The following is a 17,469-nucleotide window of genomic DNA, read 5'->3' as shown; positions in this document are numbered from 1 at the left end:
TACGAAGCACTGTTCTGAGTGCCTTATCTATGTTATCTTGTTTAATCCTTATTATAATCCTTATTATACCCTGTGAGGTGTGTTCTGTGATTGTCCTCATAATACAGAGGAGGAAACTGAGTCACAGAGGGCTCATTTCCTTGCCCAAGGCCACACAGCTAAGTGTTCGTACCAAGACCCAAACCCAGGGCTGATTCCAGGGCACATGCACCTCCTTCCAGTTCCGTGTGGAGAGGGCATGGGGCTATGGGTGGGGAAGCCTCGGGGCTGGGGCTAAGAGACAGTAGCAGGCTAGGGATGACTTGTGTGTTGCTGAGATCCACTTGGGAGCTTCTATCTTTGATGTGTGGTAAGGACGGGGGTTTCAGTGCACCCGGAGCATAGGTGTGGAACTAACCAGGCACTCGAACTTTGTGCCTATATAAAGGGATGCTACCACAGTAGTCGTTTATGGCTCATTACCTTGCACCAAAGGAACTATTGTGTGTTAGCCAATGACAACATTCACCAGCAAGGTGTGATTGTCAGGCCAAGGAAGTGACATGTAGTGCCATGCCTGGGACAGCCTGACTGTCCTAGTCCCAGCTCAGCTGCACAGGTGATGGTTTGGGGGTGAGGACAAAGTATTAAGTGGAGGTTGGTGGCGGACAGTGGGAGAGCCTCAGGGAGAAAGGCCATGAAGGCAGCACTTGGGTGTCACTGTTCACAGTAGAGAATGGCTAATTACAAGAGGAAGGGTCCCTCCCCTCTCCTCCCAATCCCTCTCCTCCCAATCCCTCTCCTTCCCTCTCCTCTCTTTTCAGACAGGGTCTCACTCTGTAGCCTAGGCCAGAGTGCAGTGGTGTGAACACAGCTCTCCGCAGCCTTGACCTCCTGGGCTCAGGTGATCCTCCCACCTCAGCCTCCCAGGTAGCTGGGACTACAGGTGCACACCACCATGCTAATTTTTTGTAGAGATGGAATTTCGCTATGTGGGCCAGTCTGGTCTCCAACTCCTGACCTCAAGTAATCTGCCTGCCTCAGCCTCCCAAAGTGCTGGGATTCTGGGTATGAGCTACTGTACTTGGCCTGGGTTTTTTTTTTTTTTTTTTTTTTTTGTGAGACAGGGTCTCACTCTGTCACCCAGGCTGGAGTGCAGTGGTGCAATCTTGGCTCACTGCAACCTCCCTGCCGCTTAGGCTCAAGCCATTCTCATGCCTCAGCTTCCCAAGTAGCTGGGATTACAGGCGTGCACCACTACACCCAGCTAATTTTTGTATTTTCAGTAGAGGTGGGGTTTTGTCATGTTGCCCAGATTGGTCTCTAAGTCCTGGCCTCAAGTGATCTTCCCACCTTGGCCCCCCAGATTGCTGGGATTATAGGTGTGAGCCACTGCGCCTGGCCAGGTCTGGGGTTTTCTATACTGTCTTGGTTGAGGCTGGAGCTCAGGTCATTCTGGGAAGTTTGCAGGTGTCCTGAGATTGTATAAAATCATCCCCTGGGGGGCTGCCCAGCTCAAGTTGCCTATTTCAGAAACAGCTGCCCCTACTCATGCTCTGGGATCAGCTGGGAGCCATTTACAAGATGTAATCCCACCTGCTCTTACTGCACTGGATTGGACCAAGGGTGATCTCCTGATTTAATCAAGACCAACTGCAGAGACCACGGGGGTGTTTTTGAGAGTGATTGGGAAAAGCCATGTGACCTGAGATGCGTAGAAAACGTCTCCAGGACAAGATAAGTGTCGAAGACTGAGAGGCAGAAAGTCGGGGTCTGCAGCCTCTCCAACCATTTCTGAGATCCATCGCATCTTCAGTTCGGGTCAGTGTTCTTACCTCCAGATGACACATTTTTCCCTTTTGTTTTAGCTATTCAAGTTGGTAACTGTTACCAGTGACCCCAAGTGTCCCACCCAATTTCTGGGGGGAGCTGGCATGGGGGTCCTTTCGGGCTCTCCGTCACCTACTGGTTTGGGGGACTGGGTTTGGGCCGGTATGGGTTTGCCATCTGGGTTTCCCTCTGGCTTGGCAGGGGTGGATAAGGTGTGATGAATTCAGGGTTGGAGAGAGCCTCTGGGGCTATGCAGGAAGTGTGGGGGATCCGGGCACTGGGCCACATGTAGCCTCCCCTCTCTCAGCCTCAGGAGGATGCGCTGTGTTCTGGGGTGGTGCCCAGAGGCTCCAACACCAGGAGGAGCGGCTGGACCCCCTCAAGGCTGATGCATGATTTGTGCCAAGTCAGCAGCAGCTGGGTGGCTGGGACTGGCCTCCAGAGCTCCCTGGAGTGGGGTGGGGGTGGGTAGGTGCCGTGCAACAAGGTAGGATAAGGGCAGTAGCACCTGGAGTGGCCTTGAGTCTTTGAGATGCCCTGGAATGGTGGGGGGGGCGGTCATAAACATACTCATATTATCACCACAGTGATGTCACTTTGCAGTCGAGTAGGCTGGAATGCCAGTCTTTACCATCACGTACTGGTGCATGATCCTGGGCGAGTCCTTTAACCTCTCTGCATCCCCATGTCCTTGAGAAAATACTGCCCGCATCCTGGAGCCACATGAGCTAGAGCTTGCACAGTGCTTACACTGGGGCCCGCCTGGTTTGTGCGCAGGCTCAGTAACAACAGGGAGCGTCACGAGGAGAAAGGCCTGAGGAAGCTGAAGCGGCTGTGCCTTTGCAGCCCAAGGAAGTGCAGACACTCAGCCTTCCTGATCGTCTCACAGACCCTTCCCAGGAGCTGCCCAGACGTGAAGGAAGGCCCAAGCTGACAGTAATTGGAGTGACACTTACTGAGTGGCTCCTACGGTTCAGACCCTGTTCTAGGGACTATATGTGCGTTAACTAATTTAATACTCCCAACTCTGTGCTGATAGTTGCTATTTTTAGGCCCATTTTACAGATGAGGAAACCGAGGTATAAAAGCTACTTGCCCAAGACCACACAGCCAACAAAAGACAGAGCTTGGCTGTGAGCACGGTTGTTGTCCTAAGTCAAGGCCAGTAGTGAAAGTCACAAAAGGACAGAGTGAGTGACCGTAGAAGCAGGCAGGACAGGCATTGATATGTCACTGAAATGACAGCTTGCTTCGGTGCTGTCGGATCAGGGCTATCAAGCGTTTTCTGTGCTCAGGCCCAGACTCTGTCAGCCCTCCTGCCAAAAACGTGTATTTCAAACCAAGAGCTACGACAGGTCCCAAATTACAAACCAACTCTCACAGAACGTCAACAGGTCTTTGGGGATTTTTTCCCTGGAGCTCCCAAGGCCTCCACCTTCCCAAGACATTTGGTGGATGCCAGAAAAGCCCGGCCCTAAAACCAGAGTTGAGAGAACATCTTCCTCAGGTACTTGTTGTCCATCAGTGACGTACTGACCGCCTCTGTGAAGTTTTCCAGATCAGGGATGGTCACGTAATTCAGGAGCCTGTTCATTTTCCCCAGAAGGACCCGGATCTTGCAGGCTGTTGGGCCGGGCTCTGCCTCCAGGATGGTTTTCTTCTTCATTTCCCTCAGCACCTCCGGGATCACAAACTGCGGGGATGCACAGAGGACTGGGTGAGAATGCACGCTGCCTGAGCGCCGTGCCCCAGACCCAGGCCAGGCCTCCTGTGGCCAGGACCAAGTGTTCCCTGAGCCTTCACCCGAGAAAGCAGATCTGTGTTCTCAGCCCCGCCACCTGCCACCTTCCTGCTGCTTCCAAATACACTCACTTGGCTGGTGTTGTGGTCATGTGGACCATGGTGATATGGGCTGAGGCCACACCCATGCCTGGCCCTAGACCTGAGGGAAAGCAGCTCTGGTGCCCTGGCACGGCCTGCCCTCCAAAGGCCATGCTCTCCTGGGGCTGCTGGGCTTCTCCCCATGGGGTCCCGACCATGGGGCTCTGCAAGGGCTGGGATGCCTCACAGTGGCTGCCTGTGAGCCCCGCCTCCACTTTAGGCTCCTTGGGAGTGTATCTGGGTTTTGTTTAGCTGAAGGCCTGGCCCAGGGAGGCCGCCTCTATGCCAAGTTCTGCCTGGGTCTGCAGCCTGCAGAAGACAGAAGACAGAGTCTCCTGGAGGGGATAAGATAGGACGAGACCCGTGTGCTCCATTCCTGTGCGGATGAAATGTCTTCACACAATATTGTTATTGTTTTAGCCACACAAGCACCTATGTCCATCTTATAGAAGACTATGGGCTCAGACCACAGGCTAGCGTCACCCAGGAGGTAGAGCGGCTGGGCATGGAGGGGTCTGTTCTTCCCCGGGCACACTACTGCCCGCCTGGGCTGACCCTGTGCTAGGCTCTGTCTCCTTTCTTTGGCTCTGATTAGTTACACTGGTGCTGATTTGCTTCATTTGGGACACGCCTTGCACAGGCACAGCTGCCCCTCCCCGGGATCTAGCTCTCCAAGGCGTCAGGCCCCCGGTCTCTCTGCCCACAGCAGCCCTTCCTGCAACCTTGCTGGGTACTGCCTTTCTGTCCTTGCCTTCCTCCCTTCACCATTCAAAGGCCAGTGCCCCAGGCCCTCATGCTGTCTAGCCCCAGCTCGTCCCGGCCGTGGCCGGAGTGCAAATGGCCACTTGGGCTTGGTAGTGCTGGCCTCCTCTTCACTGGATTGGTTGCTCTGAGAAATCCAGGATAGGCAAGGATGCTGGGATGTCGTTATTCACCTGCAAAATAGGAGGCCTTGCCAGGTGAGGGAACCTGGGGGGGGCCTAGCAGGCCAGGCCTGTTTGGAACTTCCCCAGTTTTAGCACTCAAAGTCCCATGTCCCAGGAAACTCCTCAGTCCTGAGCAAACTGGCGTGTCTCATCACCCGAAACCTAGCACACTCCCTCCTCTCTTCTCAGATACTCTGCACACAGCTGCATCTATTCTGCTGGAGTCTGCTGTTATCAGCCCACTTCTCCATCTGCCTCATTCCCAGGGGACATGTCCATCCATCTGTCTGCCAAGGCAGTCCTGTTCCCAGGGGCCCTGGGCACCTCTCTGGGTGGGGGGGGGGGGTTTTCAAGTGGAGCCTTCCATGTGGTATAGCCTGGGGGAGCTGAGCAGGAAGAGAACCTTGCTTAGGCCTCACCGGGGGAGCCAAGGACACCCTCATTCCTTTCCTTGACTCTGGTCCTCAGGAAGGGTCTCAGGAGCCCGCCTTCTTCCCCCATTACAGTTGGAGATCCAGGGGTCCAGCCTCACCATTTGGAGTAGGTGGAACTGTGTCCCCCAAAAGTGATGTCCAAGTACTAACCCCAGTGCTGGGGAACGTGAGCTTATTTGGAAACAGGGTCTCTGTGGATGTGATTAAGTTAAGGCTCTCAGGATGAGCTCCTTCTGGATTTAGAGTAGGCCCTAGATCCAACTACTGGTGTCCTTTTAAGAAAAAGGAGAAGGAGGTTTGACACAGACACACAGAGGAAAAGGCTGTGTGAAGGTGGAGGCAGACACTGGAGTGATGCTGCCACAAGCCAAGAACGCCAGAAGCCATCAGAAGCTGGGAGAGCAAGGAAGGGTCTCCCTTGGAGCCTCTGGAGGATGGTGGCCCCACAGACACCTTGACCTCAGACTTGGCCCAGAACTGTGAGAGAACAAACTTCTGTTGTTTCAGGCCCCCTAGTTCATGCTGATTTTTTCCAGCAGCCCTAGGAAACAAATGCAGCATTGGTCCTCTCCTGCCTGCCTGGGCAGTGTGCTTCGAACTTCCAGGAGATCATCTGTCTAGAGAAGAATAGGTTTGGGGAGGAGGGAAGAGGACACAGCAGCAGGCCTGGGGACACAGTTTCCCCCTTGTTTCTGGCCCTGACTTCTGACACGGCCGCTGTGAGTGTCAAGTGAGATAATGCAGCATGACATCTGTGTTTTATTCTCAGGATCATATCCTGAGCTCAAGTGACCCTCCTGCCTCAGCATCCCAAGTAGCTGGGGCTACAGGTGTGAGAGCCACCACGCCCAGTTAATTGTATTCATTTATTTACTTATTTATTTTCTGAGACAGGGTCTGGCTCCGTCGCCCAGGCTGGAGTGCAGTGGTGTGATCTCGGCTCCCTGCAACTCTGCCTCCTGGGTTCAGACAATTCTCCTACCTCAGTTTCCTGAGTAGCTGGGATTAAAGGCGTAAGTCACTGGGATCAGCTAATTTTTTTGTATTTTTAGTAGAGACGGGGTTTCACCAGGCTGGCCAGTCTGGTCTCGAACTCCTGGCCTTAAGTGATCCACCCGCCTCGGTCCTCCAAAGTGCTGGGATTACAGGCGTAAGCCACCGCACCTGGCCCATGCCCAGTTAATTTAAAAAAACTTTTTTTTTTTTTGAGACGGAGTCTCGCTCTGTCGCCCATGCTGGAGTGCAGTGGCCAGATATCGGCTCACTGCAAGCTCCGCCTCCCGAATTCACGCCATTCTCCTGCCTCAGCCTCCCGAGTACCTGGGACTACAGGTGCCCGCCACCTCACTCGGCTAATTTTTTGTATTTTTTAGTAGAGATGGGGTCTTACCAGGTTAACCAGGATGGTCTCGATCTCCTGACCTCGTGATCGGCCCGTCTCGGCCTCCCAAAGTGCTGGGATTATAGGCTTGAACCACCGTGCCCGGCCTAATTTTAAAATTTTTTTGTGGAGAAGGGGTCTTGCTATGTTGCCCAAGCTGGTTTCAAGCTCCTAGGCTCAAGGGATCCACCTGTCTCGGCCTCCCAAAGTCCTGGGGCAACAGGTGCAAGTTATTCTTCCCAGGCTAGCCTGAGCATTTTGATGTGAATTTCCTCAGAGCTTAAGCTCACAGTGCTGGGAAGTTGCATGAATGCATTTGTGTGTACTTAAACATCAGGTAAAGCAAAGTGGCCTTGTTTTTATACGGGTTGGCATATGTAGAACAAGCCTGGAGGCCTGTGGCATGGGCCAGTCTAAGCCAGCAGTGGCCTTTGTACAGGCGGGCACCCCACCTGGTAGAGGGTGTGGGGAGTCGTGACCTTACCTTGTACCTGGTGCCCAGGTTTAAACAAATCCGCTTCTGTTCATAGGTGAAGCAGAAGATGATCTTATCCTGGCTTCTTATTTGTACCTGGATGTACTCATTGATTTTCAAGGAGATGGGCTGGACAGGGGGTGCGTGGACATGGATGTTCAGATCCCACCAGTTCCAGGCCTTCTGACGTTTGTCTTTGGGGAAGTAGTAGCCCAGGTTGGAGCTCAGGTTCAACCTGCACCAAGAGGAAGCATGTCAGGCAGCCAGGGCGCTCAGCCCGGGGCCTCTGCTCCTCCTCCCCTCCTTCCCTTTCTTTTTCCCCACTTGGCCACAGAAAGCCTGACAGGTAGTTGATGGGTAGGAGAAGCTCCAACATGGACAACCAACCCAACACCAGGGGCTGTCCTCTGCGCTGGCCTCACCGTATGGCCCTGTCCCACCCTCCTTCCCTCTCCTTTAGTTCCTGGCGGGTGCAGGCTCTTCCTGCTCACAGCTTTGCCATGCTCTGCCCTCTGCCTGCAAAGGTCCCTTGCCCCACGTGGCACGGCTGGCGTCTGCTTATCCTGCAGGTCTCAGCTTAGACATCACCTCCTCAGCCTGAGCAGGCCCCCGGTTCCCTGCGGGACTCTCTGTTGCCATGCCTTGTTAATTTCCTTCATATAATTTACGAATAGATATGATAAGTTCTCATTGTTCACTGTATTATGTTCTAGAAAGCCAGTAATTTAGTGAATAACAACCCATAGCTCCTAGGGGAAATATGCACACAGACACATCTCACATAGGTTATCATCTTAAATCCTAAAAGCAGCCCATCTTGCTAGATGCTGTTTTTTTTTTTGTTTTGTTTTAATTTTATTTTACAAAAAAGAATAGGAGGCTCAGAAGTGTCATGTGACTTGCCCGAGGCTGTCCCAGTAACACATGCTGGAGCTGGGATTCAAACCCTGTCCTACCAGCCCCAGAGCTGTAGCTTCTTGCACTACACTGCCCTGTGTAAGGACACCTGTGTCCTCTGGTTGCCTCTGCAGGAGAGCTGAGCAGAAAGGCAGAGCGTGGCCTTGTTCAGTCTCAGCCAGCAATGTGCACACTGGGAAATCAGATTTCCCGCTGCTCTGGGCACGTCCCTGGCTCCACGTGAATCACATATTATATATGTGTGTATTTCCCCTAGGAGCAAGGGGTTCAGTATTGGCCAATGCAGTGTTCTCAATGACTTTATAGACTATAACTACCATGAATCATGAGAATTGACTGTATTTGTCCATCATCTGTTCTCTCTCACTAAAGCACCAACTCCTGAGGGCAGGGACTTTGCCTGTCTGCTGCGCTGCTGAATTCCTATTACCCAGCCTTGTGCAGGGCACCCATATTGATAGGTACAAGGGAATGAAGGGTGGATGCATTTCTCTCTCATTCATTCCAGACCCTACTCTCTGGGGCTTGCCTGCCCTCTGAGCCATCCTCTCTTGACATTTCAAACCCATCGCGTCCCTCTGGCCCTGGCTTCTGCTTTTCAAATCCCAAAGGGCAGTTCCTGGAATCAGTGCCCTTGGGGCAGCAACATCTCTGGGGAATCACATGAAGAAAGGAAGCGATGTGAGGCCTGGGTTCGTCTGGAGAAGGAGGGCTTGGGGAGCTTAGGTTACTCAGTCTGCCAGGTCTCATCTGAGCTGTCCAGGGGGTGGCGATGTACTACATTTTATCTAGAAATATCTATTCACGGTACACTTCACCTTTTTTTGAAAACAACCCATGATGTTGTTGCATACATGACAGGCTTTGACACCCATAGCTGCCTACACATTCCTTCCAGGGCACGTGTAGTTTTTCCCCCAAGATGTAGGCCCCAGATCTGCGAGGTTTTGGTGCAGAGATCTACCTGTCCCGCATCCATCCTAGACTGCACTTCTGTCTGTAAGTTCCTCTAGTAAATCACCTCATACAGACAAACCGGATTTGTCTGCCTTGTTCTTTGGTTTCTCAGCTCCCTCTGCATTTGGGGGTCACTTTGTATATACGAACCTTTCACAGAACACAGGGACCTCATCAGAGTGAGAAGCTGGCTCGGAGGCCTGCTGTGGGAAGCCTTGCTCACCTCCAGTGGGGAGGACTTCCAGCCACTGAATCCCAAATCCTCCTGTTGCTTCCCACTTTCCATTGAACAAAAACAAACTTCTAAGTTCCTTTGTCTTGGGACCCCAGCCTGTCCAACCTCATTCCTCCTTCTCTAAATAAGAGGCTGTATACATAGTAGTGAATTAAAAACCTGGGCTCTTTGGTACCAAAATTATAAAAACAACAAATGAACAAACAAAAACCTGGGCTCTGGAGCCAGATTCTCAGTTCCAAGTCCAGCTGTGCCACTTGCAAACTGTGTGACCTTGGGCTAGTCACTTAACCTCTCTGTGCCTCCATTTCCTCAACTGTAAAAAGGAGATAATAATACTACTTTGTTCAGAGGGCTGTGTAAGGATTAAATGTCTATACACAACAATAACTGAGAAAACATTAAAATTTCCTTGTTATCATTGATAGAGAGGAGAGCAAAGAGGAGGATCTTCTTACTTCACTCTGTGGGGGACAGATCCTGCTAGCTTTTAACCTTTTAAATGGCTCCCATCAGAATTCTCACACTGAGATGGGCAGGCTGGTTGGTTCCCAATTTTAAGGTGGTCTGGAGGAAAAGAATAAAAGCCCCTCACTCAAGCTCTAGCTTAGCTAGCCCTTAACCAATCAGTAACAGAAGACCCAAGAAGCTCCTATTTCAGGTGGCTATGGACTTCCCTGGAGCCCTATATGTGCAGTTAGACTTCAACTCCAACTTATAGTTAGCCCTTTCCTTATTTTAATGCTAAAAGCCACACCCAGGGGTGGAGATTGAAAGTGCGAATGTTACAGAAGATGTTCGAAGAGGCATGTTGAGCCACTGTGCGAGCACCAGGAAAACTGCTCCTATACATGCCCTGTCATAACCCTTCCCCACAGGAAGACCCTATAAAACCAACCCACACATTGCACTCAGGGAGTAGCCCATTCCTTTTCTTTTCTCAGTGTTGGTTCCCTTGTGCACAAGCTGAAATAAACTTTCCTTTGCTGCTATGTTTAGTGATCTCTCTTGATTTCTATCCCGGGAGATCCAGAGAACCTCGGATTCTAGGAGCAACGCTAGGCCATCCCCGACTCCCTAGGGTTAGAGATCTGCTTCTGCCTGAGGGTTCCCAGCTCTGCGCTAAGTCTCCCTTAGGAAGATGGGATCTGGAACATCTAGAAATGGTCAGAATTGGGAAGTTCCTGCTCAGGGGGTGAAAAGATCCTGAACTGTTGAATGAGTAGAACCCACCCACCAGGGACCCTGAGTTTGGGCAGGTCTTAACACTGTGTGGGACCCTGAACCCAGGTAGGAAGCCTGTCCTGAGACCCCTTGGGCTGAGAGTCGAGGCCTGTGCTGTATTTTAGCTTCCACACACCTGGCAAAGGTCAGCCACGCCTTCCATCTTCCCGGAGGAAATGGAAATCAAAAATGACCTAAGATGTATTCAGCTCTTGAAATAGCTTGGCTCTAAGTCCCTCCTGGTGCCCGAGGCACCATGGAGAAGTCCTGTTGGTGCGGAGGAAATTCTAGCAGTTAGGGTCGGGCCCTGACCAAGTGGCTTTGTATTCACAAATGACTCTGGGAGGCTTTTCCATAAAGTCTTCTCCTAGCGTCAACGAGACTGCAGTTTTGCTGATGAATTTCCTCAGAGACTAAGCCCTTCCTCTGTGGGTAACATTTTTCCTCTGGAGCAGCTGCCCCTGGGGGAAGGAATCAGTTTGGGGGTAGGGCAGCCCATTCATGAGAGAGGGAGAGGGGCTGGCCCTGTGGTTTGACTTCTGCGGGGGGTGAGGGGTGCCGTGAAGGGATACCCAGGGACTGTCTGTCTCTCATCCAGATGCTCAGGTGCAGAGGGACTGGGACATGCTGATAGGACTGAGATAGGGGCTCTTCCCTCCCTGGGTTACTTGATGATCTGTCACCAGATCCTCTCTGAGGTAATTCACTGAATTTCTTGCCCCACTCCTTTGTGCTTTCTGTACCCAAAACCTTGGTCCACTTCTTGGACAGCATTTTCTATACACAAGGCCTACAGGGAGGGCAGATACCTCCAGAATAAAGAAGACAATCAGGAAATGGTGTCTAAAAAGACTCACAGCAGAGAAAATAATATTAAAAACCAAAGTCTGCAGAATGAAAATCCTTTTTTGGAATTATGTTTGGCTTTGACCGGCAAGAAGAAAGTATAAAGTTGATCCAAGATAATATAAGTTCCCTTGGCCGGGCGTGGTGGCTCACACCTGTAATCCCAGCCCTTTGGTAGGCCGAGGCAGGTGGATCACCTGAGGTCAGGAGTTCGAGACCAACCTGGCCAACATGGTGAAACACCATCTCTACTAAAAATACAAAAATTAGCTGAGCTTGGCAGCGCATGCCTGTAATCTCAGCTACTCAAGAGGCTAAGGCAGGAGAATCGCTTGAACCTGGGAGGTGGAGGTTGCAGTGAGCTGAGATCACACCTTTGCATTCCAGCTTGGGCAGCAGAGCAGACTCTGTCTCAAAACAAAACAAAACAAAACAAAAATATATATATATATCTCCCCACACCACCACCACTTAGAAGAGGAAGGGAAGGAGAAAATCCTGAAAAGAGAGTCCTTTACCTCAAAGAGATGGAGAAACATTTTGAAGTGACTGAGTGGTCTTGAATTGGTAAGATGGTTTTCCACCATTACCAGAAATGGGAACTTAGAACTAAGTTCAGTAATAGTGAAATATTTAGAAATTGCCTTTTGGACCATGGACTCTGTATGAATATGTCTCCAAACCCTCACCAAACTCTTCTCTCTGAGGCACCCAGAACAGGGAGGCACTGGGTCTTCCTAACAAAATTCTCACAAAGGTGACTCTCAAGAGGTGTTCAGGAGATGAAACCAATAGAATGTGGTGGTTGTGGAGCCTTGACGGCTATTTCACCCATGGAGGAGCAATGGTGCAGTAAGAACATGGTGCCTTCTCTGCAGTCAGGGACCTCATGGACTGATCCATCATGGTGCTCATTCTCTCATTTCCAACATGTGTAACTCTTACACAGGGAGGGACGAAGTTCACACAGTCTGTGAGTCACGCTTTGTCCAGCTGCTTCTCCATGGGCAGGAGTGTTAGGGACTCATGACCCAAGCTTACCAGATGTCACTATTTTCATCATAGAAGGTAGCATTGCCTGAGTTGTTGATAAGCGCCCGGATCCACCCTTCTAGACTGTCTTCCAGAACGATGTATGTGAACTTTTTCATTTTCACATATAAGATGAGCACAGCCAGGTTTCCTGATGGATAACTGGGAGAAGGTTAAGGCATAAGAAGTCAGTCCTTGGGCTCCCCTGGAAGAGGTAGGGCCCTACAGATGATGTAGGCCTCAGTCAAACCCCACACCCTGAATCATAGACATTTTAGGTGCCAATATATGTCAATACGAGCATCTCTGTGCTTCTGTGGATACTGTATCTGGCCTGTCCCATCAGGAAAGAGAATTTGATAGACATTCTTGTTGGGGTAGAGAATTAATTTTCCATCACCTTGATGCACCTGGGAAGAAAAGACAAGTCTATGAAAAGTGTGAAAAGTGCATGGGTACCAACTGTCCTACTGCAGAGCATGGTGTTGACCCCATCTGCTTGCTCTTCGATGTCACATGCTACCTCCCCAACTTGCTGGGGAGCTGCGGGGCTTCAGTTTACTTGTCTATACAATGAGGAGGCTGAACTGGATCTGTGTGTGCATGTGTGTGTGTGTGTAGATTTTAAACTGTCATTTCAATCACCCCAATGGTTACTGATTGTATTAGTTTCCCAGGGATGCTGGGACAAAGTCTCACAAACTGGGTAGCTTAAAATGACAGAAATTTAATCTCACTGTTGTGGCGGCTGGAAGTCTGAAATCAAAGGGTCCCCAGGGTTGGTTCCTTCTAGAGGCTTTGAGGAAGAATCTCTTCCATGCTTTTCTCTTGGCTTTTGATGCTAGACAGAGATCCTTGACGTTCCCTGGCTTGTGATGCATCACCCCGGTCTCCGCCTCTATCTTCATGTGGTGCTCTCTGTATCTTCACATGGCCATCATCTTAAGAGGGCGCCATATTGGATTAGGGGCACACCCTACTTCAAGAAGACCTCATCTTCACTAATTACATCTGCAAAGACTGTTTCCAGATAAGGTCACATTCTGAAGCACTGGGGGTTAGAACTCTGACATGGCTCTTTCGAGGGAACACAGTTCAACCCATGACATTGGTATACTCAAGTTTTTAATTTCTTCTTCAATCCATTTTTGCAAACTGCTTTTCTAGAAAATTGTTCATTTTACATAAACATTCAAATTTATTGTCATAAAAAATTTAAGTTTATACTGTTCTAAAGAAATCTCTGCTGTCTCTGTAGTTATGTCCCTGTTTTCATTCTCTCTATTATTTATACCTTCTGAATCAATCTTGTCAGAAAGTTTGCCTATTTTAATCTTTTCAAAGGACAAAGTTTTGGTTTGTTTATTCTATTATTTCTTTGTTTTCTATTTTATCGATTTCTGCTCATATCATTATCATTTATATCCTCTACTTTCTGTGGGGTTTCTATGTTATTCTATTTTATTTTTCTAATTCCTGGAATTGAATGCCAAACTCTTCTGTTTTTGTCTTTCTTCTTCTTCAAGATCTTTCTCTTACTCCTCCTGCACATCCTCCTCCTCCTCCTTTATAAGAGAAAGCATTTAAAAGAAAGCCCCTGACACCTAGTATTCCCAGATAGTCTTCCATCCAAGTAGTAACCAGGCTCAACTCTGCTTAACTTCTGAGATTAGACAAGATTGAAACCATTCAGGGGAATATGGCTGTAGATTTTTAAAATATGTGTTTAAAGCTGTTATGGTTTGAATGTGTCCCCCCAAAAACATGTGTTGGAGATTGAACCCCCAGTGTAATAGTGGTGGGAGATGCGGCCTAATGGGAGGTATTTAGGTCATGGGGGCTCTAACCTCGTCAGTAGATTAATATCAGTTATAAAAGGGCTTGAGGCTACGAGTTTGATCTCTTGCTCTCATTCTCTCTCTTGCCGTCATTTTGCCTTTCCCCCATGGGATGATGAAACAAGAACCCCCTTGCTACATGTGACCCCTCCATCTTGGACTTTCCAGCCTTCAGAACCAATAAAATTTTGTTCGTTGTAAACTACCCAGTCTGTGGTTCCCTGTTATAGCAGCACAAAACAGACTTAGAAAAAAGCTGTAACATTCCCCTCAATTTACTGTTTAGCTGTTTCCCATGAATGTAGTTATTTACCTTTCATTTTACTCTATTCTAAATATTTTCAGATTTGACACACAAGTTATTTACAAGGGTGTTCTTAAATTTGCCAATGTATAAAGGACTTTTGGTTGTGTTATTACTATTATTCATTAAAATGCACTGGGGCAAGAGAACATAGCCTATACAGTATCCATTCTTTTGTGTTTGCTGAGATTTGTTTTGTGACCTAGCATGTGAGCAATTACGAGATGTTTTGCTTGTGCTTGGAAAGGGTGTGTGTCCTCTAATTGTCCCCTGTCCCCATGCTGGTGGATTGTCAAGACCCATTGTTCCCCTGCTTCCTCAGCACACACATCTGGCTCACATACTCTTCTGGTTTTGTAGTTTTCTCTGTATTTCTGGTATTGGCTATTTCCTTACTTTCTTACATTCTCTGTTCTGCACTGAAAAGGACGCTTCTTCTGTTTTATTTCAATTCCCAGGTGTTTGCAGCAGGAAGGCTTTGCAGACCATCTAGTACCCCACATTAACCTAACTAGAAGTCAGATCAGTGATTTTTCAAGCCATTTTTAAGTTTTTTCGAAGAAACAATAGTTTATTTTTCTAATCAAGTGACACAGCTACTGAATCTTAAGGCCTCAACAAATGTTGCCTCTTATTGTCATTGAACAACAAGGCCTTCTATTTTGATATTCCAGGGAAATAGAGATTTCGTTTCTCCAGTAGTTTCCATTTGCCAAACAGTCATGAGTGATGGTTTAACATGGTGGCCACTGTTTTCAGGAGATTCCATCAGATGAGTCCTCATTTCTTGTGCAATAGCTATTGGAAATTTTTTATTAAAAGTTCATCCATCAGGACTTCTCCATTGCAGTTGGCCACAGAGTCCTGTCTGGCTGCTGAATGATATTCCTGAAATCTCATGGGTATTCTTTGCATTATTTAAAAATATTTCTGTAAGCAATCCTCTGAGCAGGTAGTCTCTTCGGGTTTTAGTTCTCTTGTTGTGAAGTCTTTAACTCAGTTAAAAAAGCAGTTTTCTGGGAATTTCTTGTAGTTGCAAGACATTCCTTAAACTGTTTTATCTGATCAGATTCTGGTATTTGTGCAACCATATTCTTTTAGTATGTTTATTAGTCACCGTTTTTGACACATGAGTTTCTGTTCTGGAAAAGCAGTTATCCAATCTTGGCTTGAATGTTTCCAGTGAGACCTGATTTGTTAGGTAAGTGTTGACTCTCCCTTCTGACATCGGTATGAAGCTGGGGACCACATTGCCAGTTAAATCTAGGGGTGGAGGATTGGGGTCATGATGGGCGCTGTGGTCACTGGATGGGCCCAAATTATTATTGTAAAAGTTGAATAATTCTTTGTCCAAAGAAAGCTTTAAGCAGAATGCAAAATTTAAGGTGATAAGAGACAGATGCAGTTCTGTTTGAGAGAAAGCTGTCTGTTAGTTTTCACCTAGACATCGGGTAGGAAGCACTCCTCAAGGTGACAATGATCATATAGCCAACATACAGTGGCTGTTTCCTTATGCAGAGCACTGCACTAAATACCTTAATTCCACAGTATACTGACCTCACAAAATATGCACTATCATTTATTCCTGTTTAAGAGACGCTAAATGACTTACACAAAGTTATCTAGCGAGAAGAGAGCCAGGCTCCAGCAATCTGACCCCCAAGATTCAGATTTATCCCTGATGCTGCTTCTAACCATTAAGCTCCCAGTCACCTGGGACATTTAGTCCACAAAGCACTGCTTTTTTCTTTAAACCTAAAAAAAACCCCCTTTAAAAGTTTTTTCTTTCTTTAATTGATAATAAAAATTGTATATATTTATGTTGTACAATATGATGCTTTGACATATGCATTACCTCACATATGTCTTGTTATGGTGAGAAAACTTAAAATCTACTCTCTTAGCAATTTTCAGGTATGCAATATATTGATAGATATTATATATAATATCAATAATATCTATATAATATATCAATATATAATATATGATATATAATCTATATATAATCTATATATCATATAATATATAATATATATCAATATATAATATTAGCTTTAGTCCCCGTGATGTACAATAGACCTCTTAAACTTATTCCTCCTGTCTAGTGGAAATTTTGTATCCTTTGATCAACACTTCCCTATTTCCCTACTCCTCAGCTCCTGGTCACTCTGTTTCTATGAGTTTGATGTTTTTAGGTTCCACACATAAGTGAGTCATAAAGTATTTGACTTTCTGTGCCTGGCTTATTTCTCTTAGCATAATCCCTTCCAGGTTCATCCATGTTTTCACAAATGACAGGATTTTCCTCTTTTTAAAGGCTGAATAGTATTCCATTTGGTATATAGACCACATTTTCCTTTTTCATCCATCCGTTGATGGAGACTTGGTTTAAAAAGTGCTTTGTATTATACCCACAGTTGGTTTGCCTGGTGACCTGTTGGAAATGTCCAGATACTTTTCATGGGTAGCGGGTATTTGTCACTTAGGTCTTATTTTCAAAAGCCACCCAAAAGCCAGAATTTCTTGAGATGCTTTCTGTTTGTCGAATTCACTTGTCATGTAATGAAATTTTTCTGATGATAAGAATCCCATGGACAAAGCAAAATCTCTTACACAGAGCTGGAGTTGGCACATGTTCTCTCACTGGGAAATATATAACAAACGGCATGTCTAAGCATCTGAAGCTCATCAGCATTTGCTTGAAGACAATAGGATGCAAAAGCTTAAAGTGCAGAGTGAGGAGACTACGTCTCTGGCCTTTCCTGCAGTCCTGCAGGCGGGACCCCGAGCTGTGCCAGAGCTGTTCAGCGAGCTTGCCATAGTTGCTGTGAGGCCCTGGGTCCTGGACTGGAGTGGTTGGATTTGGCTTGCACACCAGCACACACAGAAGGTGCTGCACTCAGTAAACAGCTTGGGATTTATTGCCTGTTTGTAAAACAAACAAACAAACAAAACCAAATGTGCCACTCCCTGCCATGGGTGCTTGGTGCAGCCTACCATGAGTAGGTGAGAAAGGATCCTCTGCTTAGAGATCTTGGTGAGAATCTTCCTCTTGGCTGCAGGGAGGACATTTTAGATGTTAGTGGGGAGGGGGTGCCATGGAGGGTAGATGGTGCCAGAACTGGCAAAGGTCTGAGGCAGGGTAGGGCCTGGAGTGTGGAAGAACATGGAGTTATATAGCCTAATTGGAACAATAAGCCAAGTAAGGT

The 17,469-nt window shown here is 47.9% G+C and overlaps 1 protein-coding gene across 1 annotated transcript in view; it reads right to left on the bottom strand.

The window, feature by feature from the left end:
• Window positions 1–3,119: 3,119 nt before the first annotated feature.
• ERICH6B (glutamate rich 6B) overlaps window positions 3,120–17,469 on the bottom strand; it is a 70,822-nt gene continuing 56,472 nt past the window's right edge. Inside the window, exons 13-16 of the mRNA XM_017870973.1 lie at window positions 12,443–12,528; window positions 12,128–12,280; window positions 6,916–7,141; window positions 3,120–3,502 (exon numbers count right to left, since the gene is read on the bottom strand). Coding sequence (XP_017726462.1) covers window positions 3,284–3,502; window positions 6,916–7,141; window positions 12,128–12,280; window positions 12,443–12,528 — 684 coding nt within the window. The 3' untranslated portion in view covers window positions 3,120–3,283. The remainder of the gene's footprint in view (window positions 3,503–6,915; window positions 7,142–12,127; window positions 12,281–12,442; window positions 12,529–17,469) is intronic.

This window comes from Rhinopithecus bieti, unplaced genomic scaffold, assembly GCF_001698545.2.
Source record: "Rhinopithecus bieti isolate Rb0 unplaced genomic scaffold, ASM169854v2 scaffold_5273, whole genome shotgun sequence".
NCBI classification, from domain to species: domain Eukaryota; kingdom Metazoa; phylum Chordata; class Mammalia; order Primates; family Cercopithecidae; genus Rhinopithecus; species Rhinopithecus bieti.
Note: the sequence above shows the minus strand (reverse complement) of the source record. Positions and strands in the feature narration are given on the sequence as shown.